The sequence below is a fragment of the Petaurus breviceps genome, unplaced genomic scaffold (assembly GCF_028583685.1).
Source record: "Petaurus breviceps papuanus isolate PSGF00001 unplaced genomic scaffold, PetGlider_PUasm1.0 84, whole genome shotgun sequence".
NCBI classification, from domain to species: Eukaryota; Metazoa; Chordata; class Mammalia; order Diprotodontia; family Petauridae; genus Petaurus; species Petaurus breviceps.
Genome location: NW_027186645.1, coordinates 2657336 through 2679310, shown reverse-complemented (window position 1 = coordinate 2679310; position 21975 = coordinate 2657336). Strand labels below are relative to the sequence as shown.

The 21975-nt window shown below is 39.1% G+C and overlaps 3 protein-coding genes across 8 annotated transcripts in view; 1 reads left to right on the top strand and 2 right to left on the bottom strand.

Annotated features, from left to right (window-relative positions):
* The window catches only part of BCAP29 (B cell receptor associated protein 29), a 75326-nt gene extending 63874 nt beyond the window's left edge, over nt 1-11452 (bottom strand). Inside the window, exons 1-3 of one of the 2 annotated variants that reach the window (XM_069106997.1) lie at nt 11367-11452; nt 10831-10938; nt 1741-1841 (exon numbers count right to left, since the gene is read on the bottom strand). In XM_069106997.1, coding sequence (XP_068963098.1) covers nt 1741-1841; nt 10831-10922 — 193 coding nt within the window. In that variant the 5' untranslated portion in view covers nt 10923-10938; nt 11367-11452. Of the gene's footprint in view, nt 1-1740; nt 1842-8665; nt 8842-10830; nt 10945-11366 lie in introns of those variants that run through there. The other variant, XM_069106998.1, reaches the window with a different exon arrangement.
* Nucleotides 1-21975, top strand: part of COG5 (component of oligomeric golgi complex 5) — a 496196-nt gene that overhangs the window by 92824 nt on the left and 381397 nt on the right. The window lies entirely within an intron of this gene.
* DUS4L (dihydrouridine synthase 4 like) overlaps nt 12946-21975 on the bottom strand; it is a 338318-nt gene continuing 329288 nt past the window's right edge. For 3 of the 5 annotated variants that reach the window (XM_069106993.1, XM_069106992.1, XM_069106996.1), the window contains 4 exons: nt 19917-20034; nt 18567-18689; nt 16685-16911; nt 12946-14177 (listed from right to left, as the gene is read on the bottom strand). In XM_069106993.1, the coding sequence (XP_068963094.1) occupies nt 13930-14177; nt 16685-16911; nt 18567-18689; nt 19917-20034 (716 nt within the window). In that variant the 3' untranslated portion in view covers nt 12946-13929. Of the gene's footprint in view, nt 14178-14288; nt 14405-16684; nt 16912-18566; nt 18690-19916; nt 20035-21975 lie in introns of all 5 variants that reach the window. The other 2 variants (XM_069106995.1, XM_069106994.1) reach the window with 2 other exon arrangements.

Here is a 21975-nt window from a genome sequence, read left to right as displayed (position 1 = left end):
GTGTGTGTGTGTGTGTGTGTGTGTGTGTGTGTGTGTGTGTGTGTGTGTGTGAAGTGTCTGAAGCTGGATCCGAACCCGGGTGCTCCTGACTCCATGGCTGATGTTCTACTCACTGTGCCACCTAGTCGCCCCCTGCCTATTTGTTATAAAGGTTTTCTTCTACTTTTTAAAAAATGGGTGGAAGAAAAAAACATCAGATTTTTGTTAGCTGAAAAAAAAGAAGACCAGATTTAGGTCAAAAAGAGAGAAAGGTTCCCTCTCAAAGTTATGTTGTCTCTTACTCATAGACCCATAAATATTTCTAGGTTGCTTGGTGCAATGAAGAGTTGTGCAACATGTACTGGGTTTTAGTCCTGGTTCTGCTATTAACTAGCCAAGTGATTTTGGACAAGTCAGCTTTCTAACCTCTCTTAACCTTCATTTCAATGTCTTTCAAAGAAAATCTGGCACCGGACCAGTTGCTCTCCAAGGCCCTTCTTATCTTTAATATCCTAGTAGTCTACGTTTCTTCTGCAAAAACGGATAAAGTATAACCTGCTCAGACAGAGAATACCATATAATCAGATACCACACAGAGTCTCAAGAGAATTTAGCTCTACATCAAGGTTTACCCTTGACCCTGAAGTAGACAAAGCAATGGAGGTACGTGATCCATATTTTATTTTTGTTGTTCATATGACCATAACCTATCAGGAACTCAGTTGGTTTCAATAAAATGACGACATATTGTTTCCCTACATATTGTTCCACCCCCCAAATAAACAAGATCATAGAGTAATGATAATAATATTATTAGCTTACACACAACACTCTAAGGTTTGTAAAGTTCTTTGACATAATATGTGCAAAGCACTTCATGAACCATAAATAATTACATAAATGTTATCAGAATCATGATTATGAACATTATGAACATTATTATCTCATTTGTCCTCTGGTCCAACCCCCTCATTTTATAGGTAAGAAAACTGAGGCCCAGAGAATTTTAGTGATTTGTCCAGTAATTACTACCATACAGGTAGTAAATAGCAAGTTTGAAGCTTGAATGTATGTGACCTTTTTTCAGTTTATCGGAACACAGACCAAGCTCTAATTTGCAAATGTCTTGTATTCCAAATACTTCTTTTTAAGTTTGGAACGGAAATTACATTTTATACAAACATGATCATAAAATGATTTGGTTCCTAGGTTAGCCAACAAAAACTTATCAACCTATAATGTAAAGCTGATTTAAGCTACAAAACACTAAATATTTTCAATGTTTAAAGAACAGCAGGAAACAGTTGCAAATGTGTAATGTTTCAGCCACCCAATGGGACTCAACAGACTTTTGTGGGCCAATCTGGGAGTTGAAAGGCTGTTTTATACTATGATACTATTTCTGTGGGGGAAAAACTGTTCCACTGTATATGGTAAATGGGAAGGAGGGAACAAAAGTGTGCCAGGACCATGCCAATAACTAGCTGTGTTCCTTTGGGCCTCCGTTTTCTCATCTGCACAGTGAGGTTTGAAACAGATAATCCAACTTGATGAAATCTAAGATTCCCCTGTCACTCCACCCTAGAGATGCTACAGGTACGATGAGGGCTGAGTACAATAGTTGAGGAAGCATTCACAAATCAATGACATGCGAGACTCTTAAAATCCAAATGCATGACCCATCTTTAAATTTTAAATTGGCAAAATAAAACAAAAGGTAGAACCTTTTATATACATCTACAGGAGAAATGTAGTACTCACCAAGAAACAGAACAATCAACAGGACAATAATTGTAAGGAATGCCTTGTTCCAGTAAGCTGCGATTTTACCCCAGACTGGGAACATGAAAATCTTTTGCCATCTAGATAAAACACAACAGCAATAGTGGTATGTTAGCGGAACAAGGGTGGTGGTGGTGGTGTGGTAATTAAATTTTCAAACTAATCAACAAAGAAATCAGAACTGCTGTGGGGTTTAGCTTCTGTCACCACCAAATGGGAACTATACATGACCCAACTTCAAACCCTGACTGCTCCTTTACTGTAGTTGTGTGATCTTGAGGCAGGTCACTTCTCTCTCACCTAGAAAATGAGCAGTGTAGGCTGTATGATCTTTTGAGTCCCTTCTAGCTCTAAAATTATGACCTTATGTAAGAATGCCCCATAAGTTAAATAGTTATTTTGTTAAAAAATAAAAAGACCTTAACAAAAACACCTTGACTGTCTCATGCCCAAGTTGTGAAACACTATAAATTCATATTTAGCCTCTGTTGTACCCTCCCAAGTACAGCAATCATTTTATTCATCTCTGATTAACCAATATATTTGGTTGATGTCACCAGCTTTCTCAAGCCCTAAACTCTATCTCTAGCCTCCCTCTTTTAGAAAATGACTTCATCACCTGAGAAAATTGAGGTTACACTACTCAAGCTCCTTAATCTCTTATACTTCACGCTTCAAAAATCTTCATTCCTTCTTCCCCTCCATTTAGACTGACTCCCTATCACACTCCCTACTGCTGCTGTTCCAAAACTTCTCTTCCTTCCTTAAGCTCTTAAATCTAGCCCTCTTCTTTCTCCATAGATTATCTCTACCTCCTGATTCAATTAAGGCCATCTATCAGGAGCCCCTGGCCTCCTAAGAACTATATTCAAAATCTCTCTCCTTGCCAAGGCTAACCCTCCTCCCAGCTCCCACACACATACTGCTGATCCCATCTCCTGTCTCCACCTCTGAGTTTACTCCATTATTTCACTTCTTGTTGTTTGTCCTTGTTGTAGAAGAAGACCATGATATCACAAAGATGATGCCATGACTTGCAAGTGAACTGGATTTAAGTGAGGGAGGGCTGTGCAAGGTCACTAGCCTCACTTTCTCCTCTGGAGCCATCTGGGTCAAGTAGGCAGATATAGATCAAGATGACTAGAGATAGCTGAGTTCTCACTTCAAGTGAGGCAATGCCCATTCAGTGATTAAGGCTATTTCATTTCTGGCCCTAATATCACACCCTTTCACACCTTCAGGCTCTCCTTATCTTCCTCTTCCCTCCCCATCATCCCCACCAGACCTGCTCAGGTTTTCCCAATTCTCCCAAAACAAATAAAATCCTTCTGCTTTGATCAGAGCTTGCTGATTGGCTTCTATTCTCTTTGGGTAACATCCTATTTGTCTTCAATTTCCTGCTAAACTAAATGGGCAGCTAGGTAGTACAGTGACTAGTGCTGGGCCTAGAGTCAGGAAGACTCATCTTCTTGAGTTCAAATCCTGTGTCAGGCACTTAGTAGCTATGTGATCCTGGACAAATTATTTAACGATGTTCACCTCAGTTTCCTCATCTGTAAAATGATCTGGAGAAGGCAAAGTATCTTTGCCAAGAAAACCCCAAATAGGGTCATGAAGGGTCAGACAGGACTGAACAACAAAAAGTGGTCTATACTTGCTGTTTCCACTACTTTAGCTTCCACTCACTCTTTAACCTCTTGAAATCTGGCTTCTGACCCAACCACTCTATTGAAACTGCTCTCTCAAAGTTAACCAACAACTCTAATTGCCTTTTTTAGCACTCATTATCCCTGACCTTCATGTAGTTTCTGGCACTGGTGACTGAATCTTCCTACTTCTAAAAAACTTTCATTTTACATCTCTGCAAGCCACCGTCTGATATCTGGCTTCCCTTTCTCAGCCAAACTACAAAAAAGCTTTTTGCTCTCACTTCCTCTCCTCTCTCACTTGCCAACCCTTTGCAATCTGGCTTCCTATGACAACACTCAACTGAAATTGCTCTTTTCAGAGTTACTGATGATCTCTTGTCACATGACATAGTCCTTCCCTAGTCCTCTTCCTTCTTGACTTCTCTGCTACATCTGACACTGCTGACCATCCTGTCCTGTATACTCTCTTCTCTGGGTTTGTGTGACAGTACTCTATATAGATATTAATAGACAGACAGATCTATGTCTAGCCCTAGTCTCTCTCCCTTGTGCTTCAGGCCCACATTACCTATTAAGACATTTCAAACTCAACAAATTCAAAACTGGACTCATTTCTCTCAACCCCCTTCCAAACTCCCGTATTTTTGTTAAAGACATCACATTCTTCTGGTCTCCTAGGTCTGTAACTTCTGCATTATTCTGCCTAATCCTGACAATTCTACTTACCTAACATGTCTCAGATACAACCCCTTCTCTCTATTTACATATATCTACTACTTTGGTTCAGGCTCACCACTCTTCACTTAGAGTACTCCAGTACCTTCCTAATTGGTCTCCCTGCCTCAAATCTCTCACAGGAGCACCATCCTGCCAAAGAAATTTTCTTTGAGCACATATCAGACCATGTAACTCCCCCAACTTCACTGGCTTCTTATTGTTTCTAGAATCACATGTAAAATCCTAACTTTTTTTTTTTGCTTTTTGGACAGTAGAAAGCAGGACGATTGGGGTTAAGTGACTTGCCCAAGGTCACAAGGCTAGTTTTGTGTTAAGTGTCTGAGGCTGGATTTGAACTCAGGTCCTTCTGACTCCAGGGCCGGTGCTCTATTCACTGTGCCATCTAGCCACCCCTCTGTCTAACTTTTAAAGCCCTTAAAAATCAGGCCCCAACCTAATATTCTAGCCTCAATGTTCACCACCTCCCCTCCGACTTGGCTATCCAGCTAAACTGGTCTTTTCTCTGTTTCTTGCACAGACACTCCCATCTCCCCATCCCTTTGGATTGGCTGTCCTCTATGTCTGGATTGTACTCCCTTTCACCTCTGTCTCACAGGGTCCTTCTCCTCCTTTAAAACAGCTCAAGTACTCTTCTTGTACAAGAAGCCTTTCCTGATTGCCTCAATTGCTAGTACCCTCTCTTCCAAACTATCTTACCTTTCATTCCTTTGCATATACCTATATGAATTTATTTTCATGTTTGCTGTCTCTCCCATTAGAACAAAAGCTCCTTAAGAGCAGTGTTGTTTCCTTCTTTGGAATTCTATTCCTAGTGCCAGCCACATAGTAAACTCTTAAAAAAAATGCCTGTTGATGAATCTGTTGATGGAAAGGCCATTCCCACATGCCCCTTTCCTTTATATTTTTTGGGTTCTGGGATACCACTTTCTCCTGGTTCTCCTATATAGTAAGTGTAGTGGAACACTGATTTGTGTTCAAATCCTATGATGGTCTAACTTCCTTATTGGTCTCTGACAGTTCATACTTTTCCTGTTTCCATCCTAGTCTAACTGCAGTAAACAACTCTGAAGTATAAAAGATTCACTAGTCTAGTAATTAGACTCTAGTTTGAGACCTCTCCATGGGGCAAAGCTCCATATACTTCATTTGGTCAGATGAGTTTCTAATGCCTAGCTTTAAGCTAGTGTTCTGAGGTCCACTAGTTTTCTTCCCCAATATTAACTTTTAAAAAGTCCTTTCTTAAGGTGTTCTCTGAATGCAAAGACCCAATTTCTAGTTTAATTCCTTCAAAAAGCTTAATCAGCATCAAGTACTTATATTTTTATAGCATAGAGCCTACTCTGCACACTAGTGGAACCAGAGACAAAGAAAACACAGCAGAGTGGCAGGAAAATGTCCACACTGTACATTCTAAATGAATCTCTAGAAGAACTAGCTGTCCCAGGCCCAAGTAGGCTTAAACAATTACAATTCAAGTAATACAGCTGTAGGACTGGGAATCAGGAAGGTGTGCATTCTAATTTGGCCTCCAATGCTTTCTGTGTGACCGCATGCAAATCCAACCTCTCTCAAACTCAGTTTCTTTCTCTGTAAAGTGGAGATGTGGAATAATAATAGCACCTATCTAAGAATTATAATGAGGATTATATGTGATTATGCATATACAATATCTGATAAATTTTAAAGTGCTATTTATAGTCAGTTCTTAGGTCTCTGTAAGGTTGGGTGGACCTCCTTTCAGGATGATGGTACAGGAGTTGCACAACATGGGCAGGCAAGGACTGGTTGTGATCTGCATTACTGGAGAGATACCCAACTTGATGAGATCATAGACCCATCTGAGTATCAAAGGCACCTAGGTGGCACAGTGGGTAGAGCAGCAGACCTGGAGTCAGGAAGACCCGAGTGCAACTCTGACCTCAGATACTTGCTAGCTATGTAGCCCTGGGCTAGTCACTTAACTTCTATCTGCCTCAGGTTCCTCATATCTAAAATGGGGATAATAATAGGACCTACTTCCCACAGTCCTTGTGAGGATCAAATGAAATAAATCTGGAAAGTGTTTAAATCTCTACACAAGTGCTAGATTATTATCTGAGAGCAACATTACAGAGCAATGAGTAGGCACCTACTTCATTTTGGGGGCCAATTTATGTCATTTTTTTCCTGCCTAGCATCTTACAAGTATGTCATTTTAAAAGCATGTAAATGTTTCCAGAAAAGCTACATGAAAGATTACTGGAAAAGAGAAATGAGGCAAATGGTGCTGACAAGAGTGGAGAATTTACCCTGGGAAACCAGGCCTTGTGTCCTTCTATTTCCTGTCTTTGAGCAAAAGCTCAAATTTGAATCTTTTGTATTCTGCTCAGAAAATTCATATCAGTCTATTTCTAAAATGGGGGTAGTAAGTGGTTATATATTAGCTTAGGACAAAAATTAACAAAAAGAGATGCAACGTCCAAAATATCAGTTTCCTCATCTGTAAAATGGGGATCATAATAGTACCTACCTCCCAGGGTTGTTGTGAGGATCAAATGAGCTATTTGTAAAGTGCTTAGTTAGCATTGTGGTTGGCACATAGTAGGCACTTAGTAAATATTGGTTTTCCTTCCTTCCTTTTTACTTCCTTTCCCCTCCACAAATAAAGTACACTGTAATTCCAACTATCAACATATATTAAACATGGACATTTTAAGGATGAGAAAATGAAATCAACTCAAAATATGAGTTGTAATAAAAGGGCAAGAATCCTAGGTTCCTGTTTTGATCTTGCCACTCTTTATACACCTGTGACCCTAAGTCATTTAATTTCTTGGGAACTCAGTTCGGGGGAGTTGGGACAGATGACCTTTGAGTTCTAAAAATGTTATCATTCATTTCTTTCTTTACTATGGAAGAGATATGAAAGCTGATAAGCAAGCATACAGAAACTCTGGGCTCTTGGAATCAATCTAACAACAGCAAAAGAACTCTTAAAGATTGAAGAACTGGGACAAGGCCAGGCCCAGCACTCACTAAATTGCTCTCTGCCCCAGCTGCATCAAAATAAGAAGATACTATTATCTTCCTCCACACTATATGCTCCAGGAGCTGTGTCTCATTTCCATACTGTTGCTCATGTAGCTCCCTATGCCCACCCTTGTCATTTTCAGCTGCTGAACTTGCTTGCTGAGTCATTTTAGTCATGTCCAACTCTTTGTGACTCCATTTGGGGTTTTCTTACCAAAGATACTGGAGTGGTTTTCCATTTCCTTCTCTAGCTCATTTTACATATGAGGAATGAAATCTAACTCATAAAAGCCAAAATATTTTAAACCCAAATCATTCTGGCTCTCATTGACTGGCCAACAACAGGTCCCAGTCCAAACCTCCCTTGGTCACTGTTTGGGCCCTGATGGCTCAGGGTGAGTATAAACAGCAAATATTTCTGTTTTGGTCAGAAACCCTGAGGGTCTTCCCTCCCAGATTTATTTCTTTAATAGAGAAGAAGCCATTCTTTGTAGATAAGAAATCATTCTTTGCCTCATTTCTTACCTAGCTTTAATCGCTGAATTTGAACTGCTTCAGTCAAAATGAGACCTGGGAAAGACCTTAACTTAAAAAGGCCAAGATCTCCTACTGCATCCAGGGTCATCTCCAGTTGTTCTGATCTATATCTTAAGATGCCACTAGACCCAGATGGCTCAGGAGAGGCTGGTGACTTTGCACAGACCTCCCTCACTTAAATCCAATTCACTTGCAAGTCATGGAAGGACAAACAACAGATGAGGAAACTGAGATAAACAATGTCATATAGCTAGTAAATGTCTGAGGCCACATTTGAGTGAACTCAGCAAGATGAGTCTTTCTGACTCCAGGTCCCAGTAATCAATATCCACTGTGCCACCTTGCTGCCCTAAGAAATGGCTACCCATCCTTTGAAGTTCAACTCAAATGTTACTTCCTCTAGGAAGCCTTCCTTAACATTAAGAAGGAAACAGTGATCAGATTAATAAATGCTTTATTTTTTCAATCATTAATTCAATAATTCATTCAATTGAAGGGATGTCACATGGAAGAGGGATTAAACTTGTTTTCCTTGGCTTCAGGGAGCAGACTGAGTTCTATAGGTCCTAATAGCAATGAGTAATTTGTCAAAAGACAAACTTAGTTTGTTTTCAAGAAATTCTTTCTAACAATTATAACTAACCAAAAATGGAATAGGTTGTCTGTGGAAGCAGTTGATGTCTCTATGAAAAGGCAGCATAACCACTGGTTGGGTATGTTGTAGGTGGGATTCTCATTCAGTTACAGGTTGGACTAGACCTCTGAGACCCCTTCCACCTAAGAGTCCATGATCCTACTTGCTGGTAATGACCTTGCCCTTCAGACTTCACATTATGATGCTTTGTTTTCCATTTCTTTAATTCATGTAACGTAATATTTTGTATAACAGTGACCTATGTTTCTGTCTTATTCCCCTACTAGACTAGAAACTCCCCAAGGACAATTAACTTAGCTTCTCTCCCAGTACATACCACATACAGCACAAGGTAGGCATTTGTAAATATCTGTTGTTGCTGGTTGCAATCATAGTAATTGCTAACTTGTGTTTTAAATTGTATGTAGGTCTCTGAAATGTTATTTCACTACAAAACAGCAGAATCAGTTGACTTGATCTGAATGATGTTTCTTTTTCATGATAGCAACCAACCTATGAGAAACATATAAGTATATGTTTTAGGAAAAGACCTGCTTGAAGACTAGGATGCAAGCCAAATTATGTCCTAAGGTCTTTTACAGCTCTATGACTCAATTAACAAACTTTGTTTTTAATGTGATGCCTATATTATTTGAAAGAATAACAGGAGTGAATGTAACACTGATTTATGTAATTTCTACCAAATATCTGTTTCATCATTCATGTTGTCATGCTTTTTGATCTACGTGTGATTGACTCAGAGTTATCACTTAGAACTGAGTATTTCATCAGATGTTAAGTGTTCAAATATCACTTTAGAGACAAAGAATAGTTAGAAATATTCTTACAGGAGTATCAGTGATAGAATATCCAAAACTAATTAAAAACCAAATTGTGTTTTAGCAAAAGCTCTAAAATACGTCCCATGGTAGTGGATCAACTTTTATTGTTTTAGTGCCATTAAAATGAATGAATTTATCATTAATAAATGAGAAGGAGTATATCATAAAAGAAGGTGCTGATAACTCCCCATTCTTTCTCTACCATACTGCAGTGGCCTTTTCATTCAGGAAGCCCATTCTGTCCTTGGAAGTACTTTGTACTCCTTGATCCCTTGCTCTAATTAGTTGGTTCCTCCCAGAACCTCCATTTGGTGCCCAGGCCACTCATGCCTTTTTTAGCGTACTACTGGCACACAGTTGATTTCTTAATGTTTATTGATTTGTTGCCTGTTGATGTGCTTTGGCAGAGAATGTTCCTCACCTAGAGTTCTGGACATGATAAAAGCAAAGGTAGTTAAAAAAAATCATGAATGAATCACTAATGAAAACTATTGGCTACATGTGAGAATCACTGGCTTGTATTCCCAAAGAAACACAATTCAGACAATACTTTTACTGTTTCAAAGTAAAAAATGGTAACCCTTTGCCCATATAATGGCAATTACATTGCATCACAGGTCTGATTGTTGTGCTTTATGTGGGAACATGAAACAAATTAACACGGGAAGTGCTTAAGCATGAAAAATGGATTTGGTCCAATACAAGATTTTATCAGTATGGAGAGCTCCATGATTTGGCAACTCCTTTTATAGACTGAAGATGGGCAACTCAACTGTAAATCATGGCCTCACATTGTTTTGGGGATACTGAGAGATTAAGTGACTAGCCCAAAGCCACAGTCAGTATGTATCAGAGGCAGAACTTTCCCACATCATCCTCACTCCAAGGCTGACCCTTTACCTATTAACCCTAGGCATCCTACAAGGTAGTGGAGAGAGTTTGGAGTCAGATCTGAGTTTGAATCTTGCCCTAGAGATGTGTGTGATTCTGAGTCAGTTTCTTAACCTGGATCTGTTTCCTCAACTGTAAAAAGAGTCATAGTAGCACTTACCTCACAAGTTAGTTGCGAGGATCAGATAATAAAGGTAAAATGCTCTGCTAAACTGAGAAGTGATTTATTGTCACTTAACTCTCATTTATTAATATCTTAACGTGTGCCAATAGTGCTCGGAACACAAAATACCAGCAGAAAGCCAGTTCCTACCCTCAAGGAGCTTATGCTCTAAAACACCAAGAAAAGGAAGCTGAAAAGGGGGGCTGGGGAAACTGACAAAGGAACCGCCCCCTTCCCAGAGGAAGTCCGGAGCGCAGTGGGGACAGCAAAGAGATGCCAGTCCCCACCAGCATTACTTCTACTCAAGACTTCCAAAGTAAATACTTCCTGGACACACAGCAGGCCCCAAGAGACTTAAAACTGGCAGGGCCAATTTCATCAGTGAGGAAATGCACAGAAGCATTAAACCCCCTTAAGTTTCATTGTGAGAACACTTTCATTTCGTTCTCCACCACGGTGTTTCTGGTGCTTTGCCTTGTATGCCGGGCCCTCCCTGAACCTCTCCCCACCCTCTTCTCCCCCCCCCCCCCCCTCCCCCGCCGTCTTCCGCTAGAGGCGTGGGGGAAAGGCGAGGAGCTTTTCGGACCTGAAGGAAAGGTCTCCTACCTCTGAGGAGAAATAAACGGAAGGCAGAGGATTAAAATGAGTCCTATTTCGGCATAGAGGAAGCTGGCCACTGCCGTCCACTGCAGAGTCATATCTGCGCGCCCACTCCTGGGGAGACAAACAGACCCATTTCACTTTTCGGCCCCTCCGGGAAGGCGCGGCCCAGGCCCCGAGGGGGCGTTCCTCCCCGGGCCCGGCCCAGGCTCCCCTTTCCTCCTGGTGGGCCAGGGGCGGTGGACAGCGAGGGTCCGGCCGGGACTGGCGGCCTCCCCCGGCCCGGCTCCGGGGCGCCGCGAGCGCTCGCCAGGTTCACGGTTGGAGGAGAAGGAGGAGGGGGCGGTCAGCTTCCGGGAAAGGGCGCCTGGCAGGACCGGCGCGGGCAGGGGATGGGGGTCGGAGCTCCTCGCTTCCTGCGTCCGCGGCAGCCGGGGCCGAGCGAGGACTGGGCAGGGGAGGCCGGGGGCAAAGAGGGAGCCTGAGGCCGGTCCTAGCTCGAGCCGGGAGAGGAAGTCCTTGGTTTCCCCAACTGTGCTTACCTCTGCTGGCGGCCCGGAGCGGCGGCGGCGGCTGCGGGCGGTGCGGCTGCAGGTGCTGCTGGTGCCCCTGCGCGGGACGTCAGACGCTGCGGCAGGGGAGGGAGGAGGGAGGGAAGGCTAGGAGGGCGGCCCGCGCCGCGGGGGGGGTGGGGGGGGGGAAGTGGGGGCGTCGCCCTCTCCTCGGCCAGCTGTTCCGGCCAGCCTAGCCTCTGGGGGGAAGGGAACACTCCAGTGGCTTTGGTGGTGGCAACATCGTTATGTTCTTTGGTAATTATCTTAATTGCTAGTGGTGGGGTCAGGGGGTGACTCATTATCTAGCGAATTGGCTGGCTCATCCTCCTTTAGGCGAAAAGGATGGAATGGGGGAGAAGGGGCCAGTAGTAACCGAGGTTTAGAGCCCTTCTGGTCCACCTGTCTCATTTTACAGATGAGGAAACCGAGGCCCAGAGAGCCCTAGGTCTTACGTGCCACCCAGGTAATGTTAGAGTCAGTTCCTCTGACTTCTGATCCACTGTATTTTCCAATTGCAACCACACCACCTGACCGTAAGCTTTTAGAAAGTAGGGACCACTAATTTTACTTATTTCCAGGATGCCATGCATAAATGGCTAAGCTGTTGGGGGGGGAGGGGCATTGTTTGCATATAGAACTTGCTGCTCAAGGATGATTGAGAAACCTTTGTGAAGTTAATATTGACAGGTTGCCTTTTTGAAAGATTTTGTTCTTGAGTTAGTCTTCCTTTGTTGGGAGATCTGCCCCTAGTTTTCCCTCTGGCCCTTCTTTCCTGCCTCCTCAGATCTCCCCAAAGTCTACTTCTATGGGGTCTGGGACTGTTCCACCTTAACAGTGTCACTGATGAAGAGGTCCTCTGAGGTGCTGACCAGGGCAAAGCCCTATTTCATACACAGCTCAGTGTGACTTGACACCAGATCCTTCATGGCTAAGATTAGAGCCTCAGGTTCCTCCTGTTATCACTCTTTCCTGGGTCTCCTTTGTTGAATCCTCATCCAGGCCTCCTTCTCAAATCTTAGATGTCTCATAGGACTGTCTTGGGCCCTCTTCTCTTTCTCCTCTATGCTAAAGTTGGTGGCCATCTCTACAATCAAATACAGAATTCTGTTTGCTCTGAAAGTCCTTCATAACTAGCCGGACAAATACTCTTAAATGACACTGGCCTCCTTTCTATTCCACAAACAGGACACTGCTCTTCAGATTTTTAGTTCCCTTTGTCTAGTGCTCTCCTTTTCTCTTCATATCTACTTGTATACATATGGTTTTCATTACAGATCTCTTATTTTAAGTTCTACGAATTGCTTGAGATACATGAGAGGCTAAATGACTTGCCCACAGTTAGTAACTTACAGTGGGCTTTAAACCCAGGTCCTTTCTGTCTCTGAGCCCAACACTATCCATTATGCCATCTTGCTTCTATGAACTTGTACCTGTTAAGTGCTTATTAAATGCTGAACTGAATCCAGTACTTAACACTGGATAACCTAACGTCTAATCAGTTAATCAACAAGCACTTATTATAAGACTTTTGCAAAAAAAGTAAGAAAAAGTTTGAGGAATTAAGCAATTTTTAAACAAGTCACATATTTTGGATTTATTTGCTAATACAGTGGAGTATAAATATTAGCTGTCAACATCCAAAACAATTTTAGGATTGAACTAATTTCAATATAAAAAATTACAGTAATGGCACATTCTTCACTACTGATAATCATGCATTTCCTTCCCCCTCCCCCAACATACGGTAAGAGTCTAATAGCAAAGAACTTATTATTGTCATCAATCAATGAAAAGCATTAAAATGCCCAAACTTGCTTATCAAAACTGGTATAATACCTTTAAAAAAAGATAAACTTTCTTTTTGTTTTCTACTAAGTCAGTTGGACACAATCCCATTAGTCTTTAAGATGACAACATATTTCTGCTAGGAAACTACTTCATGGATGGGAAGGGGAATGCCCTTTATTTAACTTTTTCAGGAATATGTGTTTATCAAGTTCTTTCAATTTCCTAAATGATCTGGGAGTGCTGAGAAGTTAATGCCATTTATAGAATTTCATGAACTCTTGAATATCAACGTTAGAAGCCACTAAATCTGATTAAATTCACGTATTTTAATGGTATTTATTTTAAATTATGCTTCTGTGAATGTGGAGGAATTCAATTAAACACTATCAATTTGGTTTTTCAAGTGGAACCCATGTCTTCTATAGGAGGAATTCTACACAAAATTTTAGTTCTCCATAAAGATTTTGGCAATGGTTTTGTAACTTCTCTGCAGTTATTTTCATTAAGAAACAAGTTTGTAGCAATTTTCATATCCACATATAGGGGCTATATTCAAATCATGAATATTTTACTTTAAAATAAAGTGTTTCTTATAAAAATATTAAAGATATGATCCCTTTAGGAAAAAAAAGGATAAAACAACATTACTAGTGACCTTTCTCTGTGTACTATAGGTTTTAAAAAACCAAGAATTTAAAAAAACCCTATAATTGATTTTTATCATAAATATAAAAATAAAAAACACATTATATATCTGACAGTTTCACATGCTATAATGGTCTGTAAGGTAATCTAAAACTGCAGTTGTACTTGACAGAGCATTAAACACCTTTTTTTCTTGCTTTGATGTTATTCTTTCCATCATGTACATTAAATGATGATGAAAACACATAAAAGGTGTGCCATGCTCAAGGGCAATGTCAACCCAGTCCCAGATGCATTTCAGGGGGGTTTCTTTGTATCCAGCAAACATGGCAGGATTTGCTAAAAGTCCTCTGGCAACCATTATACCTATGTAAAAAATATAAGAAACACTAGTGAATTACTGTGAATAATATTAAGAACACCCTAGTCAGAAGATATTTCTTCTGCTTTTAAATTTTCCTGGTAGTTTATTTGTACCTTAGGCATTTTCATATTTGTTGTTCAGTTGTGTGCCACTCTCCATGACCCTGTGGACCATAACATCCATGGAATTTTCTTGGCAAAGATACCGGAATGGTTTGCCATTTCCTTCTCTAGTGGAATAAGGCACACAGAAGTTAAGTGACTTGCCCAAGGTCTTAAGTGTCTGAGACCAAATTTCAACTCAGGTCTTCTTGACTGCAGGCCCAGTGCTTTATCCACTGAGCCACCTAACAGACTCCATTTTCATATTCTACTTCATAGTATATTTATTTCTTTACACATATTATCCTTCCCTACTAAATTGGAAGCCCTTATAAGGGAATGGCTATGCCTCATTTATCTTTATATCCTGCTTGATACTTAGGCCACTGCCTACAAGGAATAGTAATGATAATAAATATTTCTTGATTTAAACAGAATGTAAAAATACTTAGAACTCAGCAAAGCTGAATAAATGACAAATTTTCATAATACCATTACTGCATCATATTCAGTGTATTACTTCCAATGAAGCCATTTGTCCTGCTATCAAAACAGCGCTGTATTCATGGAAGCTCATCCACCAAACTCAAAAATCACACCTTCTCAGGATGAGCAAACAATCCTGGATTCTTGAAGCCGGTGCCAGCTCTACTAAGATATAATAAGCAGGAAGACTGATGCAGTAACACATAGGGTGGGTCTTCTGTCTGAAAACAAACTAGTTAAATATTCACTGGGTGACTAAGTTTTTTGGTCATGGCAACCAAGAAATGGACAAAAAGAAGAAAGTGGCACTGAGTCCTGCATTGCTGTAGATCAGTTGTTTCAATTCTGCCTCTCTTGTGACCTCATTTGGGGTTTTCTTGGCAAAGATACTGGAGTGGTTTTGCCATTTCCTTCTTCAGCTCATTTTACAGATTTTACTGAAAAAGGGAACAATGGTAAAAAAACAATGAAAGAATTCAAAAGTTCATGGAAGCCCCATCATTAATATCTTCACTGAATAGAAACTTAGTGGCAGACTTTTAAAGACCCAACAAAAAAATAAAATTGAGTATAAGCAAATAGGAAATAACTGGATACTCTAGCATTCTTATCAGTCAGGCATATGAGGCCAGATCACCAGCTGGCTGGAACTAAGGCCAATTTAAATTTTTGGAAAATAGATGGAAATATAAACGTGAGGAGGCATTACTTTTGATGACAGAAGCTCTAACCCAATTTGTAGACTTTGAAAATTGAACTATTGTTTAAAAAAAGCACCAATTCTTAAAAGAGTTTAGCAAATGAAAAACCATTAGCACAAGGCCAAAAAGTCCAGATGCCACCTGAATCAGTAAATGCAATCTTGCTAAGTAGAAAAATGTGGCAACTAAAGGCTACAATGGCTTTGAGTAGAAAGTAATTTGCAAAATAATTGACAAGCCTGGCAAAAGAGAATATCAATGCACAAAACTGAAAATGCTTTGCTGGACTGTACATAAACTTGTTATAAGGGAGGACTTCTTATTAGAGAAGAGAATAAGTTCATAATTTTTTTAACAAAGCAACCAAGAAATGAATCTTTGGAAAGCCTAGAATGAGACCCAGATAAACCAAATTATTATTGCATGTTATTTGTAAATGAAAGTAGGACAACCTTTTAGTTCTTTTCAATGGTAGTAATAATGGAATGAACACATTCTGACTCTGCTGCCTCCTTACCTGATATACTATGTGATAAACTGACAGTTGCAATTAAAATGAAGTTGGAAAGAGTACCTTGAACAAAACAGGTATTTAAAGATATTGCTTTGGACCAAGTTCAGGGAGCTACTGTAGTGGAATGGATCTGCTGGTGGATGTGCAAATAGGGAACCCTGGGGTTAGATTCCTGCTTTGTCACTGAATAACTTGGGCAAATCAATTCTTGGGGACTCAATTCACTTATTTGGAAAATGAAGTGGTTGGACTAGATGATCTCTAAAGTCCCTTCTAGCTCTGAATATATGATCCCAAATTGCCTGCTGTCACCAACAGCCATCTCTTTAAAGCCACTATTTCCCTTATCATGTTGTATGCTTGCAAACCAAGCAACTCTGTAATATCAGTGGGTAGGCCAATTAAAGACATTAATTGGACAAGCCACTATTCTACTGGGTATCTGAGTTCACTAGTAAGTTACTGGAAGCATACTACCCACTAAATGACATAAGGATAGTAAAGTGACTGTATTTATCCCACCAGAAGCATCACTCTATTGTTTACTAAATAAGTTAATAGTATGGATTTGAAAGGTGCCTAGCTTAAATTAGACTACTGGGAGAATATGGCTCACTGCTAAATAAGAACTACAACCACAATAACATTAGTTTCTTAGACACTTAAAATGATAAGATCTTCCCCCCATTTAAGAACTGATTTCTTACCATTTGTCCCAGTTATTTCCTGAACATTTTCTGCTTCCTTTAAACTTTTAATGTCTCCATTAGCAATTACAGGTACAGACAAATTTTCTTTAATTATTTTAATTGCATCATAGTGTACTGGCTGGTGTCTTTCTTCAATATTTCTCCCATGAACTGTAATCCAGGAAACCCCTGTTGCTTCAGCTTTCCGACAAAGATCTACGGTTCTTCTAAGATCATCATGAATCCTACAATTCCAAAACATTTTATAGGACGTGAAAATTTAAAGAACTGATAAACTAAACAAATTAAAAGTGTCACTTCTTGCATAGTCTAATTTTATCTTCTCTGTTTTCTTAGAGACAAAACCTTAGTATACAGTGTAGCTTTATTTAGGAATACAGTCTACTTCAGCCCATATGGTGTTGCTATTTGACTCCTGGGACAAAGATCACTTCCAGGCTATCCCACAGTATTCCATATTCCTGGTTTTGTTACTTGGGAGAAATTTCTATTTTTTAAGCTCTAGAATGATGACCTAAACTCTACATTAGAAAGATGGAAATAAGTAGCTTTATACCTTCCAGCCTATTCTCTCCAGTGAGGAAAGTCCAAAACTCTATCTTAATGTACCAATAGCCTGGTAATGTCTGAGCTCCAAAAGATGATGTATTTTTCTTGTGAGAACTGTTTTAAATTCTTTGACCACTTATGAGCTGGGAGATGCTTTGGGTCTATATATTCCTACCAATTGCCTCTCTACCTCGGTAATTAGATATGCGATACTCCTCTCACCCCTCACTTCTTAACTAACCCTTCCCTTCTTACCCCAGATGCACTGGTTTGTTTTTAAAGGAGATCATAGGAATTCTAAGGCTTTATTTGTAGAGAAGTTATCAGTTTGACTGAATTTAATAAAACTTTATTTTTGGTGGGGTAAAACAATATGACAACAGCAGCAATAACAAGTATTTATGAAGTTCCTACTGTGTAATTAGGTCATTAAGGCAGATACAAAGTTTAGATAACACATGTTATATTTCCTGCTCTCAAAGAGCTTATGAATCTAGTGGAAGGAGAAGACATAGTATTATGTCTTAAGTTAATCATAGTATTATGATACATGGTAAGAACATTCAAGGGTTATAATACAAAGTCTGAGGAGCCTGGAATAAGGCTTAATCACTGCAGACGGTAGGATTTGAATTGGGCTTTAAAAGATATGTATGAATTCAGAAGTTAAAGGTGGTGAGAGTGGGCATTCTAGGCAAAGGGCATCATGTGAGCAAAAAAAAAAAAAAGCAGAACACAGGGCAAAAAGCTGTCCAGTTTGGCTGGAGTGCAAAGTGTGTCAAAGGTAGTAGTATCAGACAAGCCTGGAAAAACAAGGGGATGCCACATTTTGGCAGAGGGGTCATCCACACTTTAATTTATATCAAATAACCAGCTGGACTTAATTTGTACTTTTCAGTGGACTGTTTTGGAATTGAAACTTTTTTTTGGTAGATGTTTCTAGTTAGAAAATAGACATATATGATTTTAACAAATCGCTTACTTTAAGTAAAACTTTCCTAGTCAAATGGCTGCTAAAAACACCATAAGACTTGTTTTACCCCACTGCAAGTTTTCATATTTTAACTGTGATCCCTCTGTATTTTTACACTGATGCAAAAAAAAAAAAAAAGCCATCAGGACATTCATAGTTCTATGACCCTCATTCCAAATTAAAATACAAAGGAATATATCTTCATCTAGAAATAAAAATTTTGCATCTAATAAAAGGCTTATTTTTATAATACAAATAGTCTTAACCATTCAAACTAAGCACTTTTACAAAAGGTTATTTTTTAAGTAATAAAATATACCCTGTCAGCAGATTAAAATATACATGAATCTTTTTTACCTTATTTTAATGGATACTGAAAATCTTGGGTTTTCCACTTGACTTCTTACTTGTCTAACCATATCTTGAACAAGTTCAGGTTTATTTATTAAACATGCCCCATATCCTTCTGTTATGGCCCATCTTAAAAACAATAACAAGAGGGGTTTTTAGTCTTAAAATGTGTGTGTGTGTGTGTATGTATGTGTGTGTTTATGTGTTATTCTTGGTATACTTGAAAGCAAGCTGGTTACCCTTTTTGGTTGTAATTGTGGAAGTGGAAGATGAGTTAAGCAGAACCACTAGCATATATATATAGAATATATATTTTTATACACATAAAATTATTTCTTTGACCTACAATTAGAAAACCAGTGATTGCTGTTATATTTCTAAGATACAAAGTGATGTTAGACAAACAAGTTCCCGCCTGGATATAAAGTCAGAAAAATATAATTCCCAAATCTCACCAGGCCAGAACAAGATCTGTCACTGAAATTAGGTTCCTTAAATTTGATAATTACTGTATGTGTGCATACACACATACACATGCACACAGGCAGACACATGCACATAGCTAGAATAGAGTAGATAATGAAATTTTTGAATTATACTGAATTCTAGCAATACTAATAACCCTTGTTTAACTCATTTTAATGAGTATATCAATGTGGCTATTTGATTGCATTGTTTTCAAACCTTTGATTTCTTTTTTTTTTAATAACACTTGAAATTATTGACAGATAATGAGCACTTCTTACCAACACTTAGTTAACTATGCAAGTAAATATTGTATCTTTTTGGGGAAAAAAAGATAGTCATTAAAAAGTTTGCATTAAAAAACCAACAAGAGGGGAGTGAATTACAACAAAGGGTGTGGAAACCTCCCAAGTCACAGGATCACATATCTCAGAACTAAAAAGAATGTATGAAGTTGCATTAAAACATGTTACTTCCTTTTTTTATACAATGGAACCTCACTGAAATACTGTACTTGGATTCACACAATGGTGCCTTACAACAAGGTCCTTTTGATGTTAGTAACTAAACCTTCATGGGCAGGGCTCAAGAGAAGGATATATATTATGCCAAATTCAATTAGCAAGGTGAAATTACAAAGCTACCTTAGTATTATGTATCAGTCCCTTAGCTCTGAGGAACAACAGAGTCTCAAAATCCTTGAGGTTAGTTTAAGTTTTTTTTCCTCTAACAGATTATCTTATTTCCAGTTTAGAATATTCATGCTCAATATTCTACTTCATATGAATTATTTTCCTTTTGAATTTTGGAAAACTAGAAAGATATTTTACCATGTTCATATAGATTTTCCTAATCTTTTCAGTAAATTCTTCCAACTTCTTTGAGTTTTACCTCTGAGGGCAACCACAGTTAATGTCTATTCCATTCGCATAAGGACAGACTATTCGGGCAGCATCAGATAAAAGTTGTGCATCGTTAGCAGCAAATTGAACAATCAGCGGACAATCACCTGATAAAATGAACATCTTATCATTAAAATTCAGAAGAAATAACATGGAGTATTAAAAGTAACACCCAGAAATTGCCTATGTAAGGTAAGACAATATTAATTACTTTCAATCTATTAAAACATCTATCCAGATAGGATTACATTTTTAGATAGAATCAGATGTGAGCCTTCTGAAAGTTTATGAAGGGATGAGAGGATTTCTGTTTCCTCATGAAAGTGGTAGAAGAAAGTTTTTTCTCTTTTATGTTCTTAAGAATAACAGGAACTGTCTCTTAGAAGAAACAGAATGGGAGAATCTAACCACTCAGTGTATATGCTTTTTCCTATATACCACTATTTAGAAGGTACTTAACAGAAACTTGATTGCACATTAATTGTTTTTGGAAAAAATTCTAGTAAGAGGAAAAAACTAATTTTGCATCAAACTTTTATTGCCATCCTCCTAAACTAATTCAATGGTCCAGTAAGTCAATAAGCATTTACTAAGTGCCTACCATGTACCAAGCACTGGGGATATAAAGAAAAAACAGTTTCTGCTCTCCAAGAACTCAGTTTTATGGGGGAAACAAAATGCAAACAACTATGTACAAATAAGAGATACACAGAATAAATTGGAGATAATCAGAAGGTATGTATTATCTTCAAAGAAGACGGGGGAAATGTGGGATTTTAGCTGAGACTTGAAGAAAGCCAGATGATGGAGAGGAAGAGGGAGAATATTCAAGACGCTGGGGATAGTCAATGAAAATGGTAAAAGATGGGAGATGTGTGTTCTATTTGATGAACAGCGAGGAGGTCAGTGTCACTGGGTTGTGGAGCATGTAAGGGGGGAGTGGGTTTAAGAAGATGGAAAGTTAGGAAGAGGCCATATTATGAAGGCTTTAAAAAGACAACGAGAGGATTTTATAGTTGATCCTGGAGGCAACAGAAAGTCACTGGAGTTTACTGAATTGGGGGTGAGGAGTGGGGAGCCAGTGATCTGTGCCAAAATTTAGGGAGATCGATCTGAGAGCTGAATGGAGGATGGACTAGAGTAGGGAGAGTTTGTTGGTAGGGAGATCAACCAAAAGGCTATTACAATAGTGTAGGTATGAGGTAATGACAATCTGTACCAGGGTGGTAGTAATGTAAAGAGGAGAGAAGGGGGTGTAGACTAGAGATATTGTAAATGTAAAATCAACAAGACACGACAACTGATTAGGTAAGAGGGGGTATATGTGAGGAAAGTAAAGAGTGAAGGAAAACACCTAGGTTGTGTGCCTGGGTGACTGGGAGGATGACAGTGCCCTCCAGAGTAATAGGAAATAAGAAGAGTGGGAGGCTTAGGGAGAAAGATAATGAGTTGATTATTGGATGTGTGAATTTAAGATGTCTACAGCACATACAATTAGAGATATTCAATAGGCAGATGGAGATAAGATAATGGAGGTCGGAAGGAAGGTCAGGACTAGACAAGTAGATCTGGGAATTATGAGCATAGACATGATAACTAAATCCATGGGTGCTGATATCAACAAGCAAAATCTTTCTTCCTCCATTTCACTTCTTTAATATTAATGTTAGACTAATATCCCTTCCTTATATAGGGATCTAGTCAGGTCACCTCTCTGTTCGTTATTGGCTTTGTAATGATTACTTTAGTTCAAATTCCACTGTATGACATTCAAGTACTTCTACCATCTAGTGTCATTCTATAAACTCTATACTCAGTCAAAGAAGATTAATCTGTCTTTTGAATACAATACATATTTTCCTGTCTTTGTTCATGTTATTCCCTCTGGAATCCATTTCCTCAAACTCTTGACCTCTTCAATTTCTACCTATTCTGTAGAGCCCAATTCAAATTCTAGGAAGCCTTTGGTGATATACCTGGTAGTTTATGACCTCTATTTGGATATTACTTTAAGGTTATAAAAACATTTTTCTCGTAACCCCAAGGAG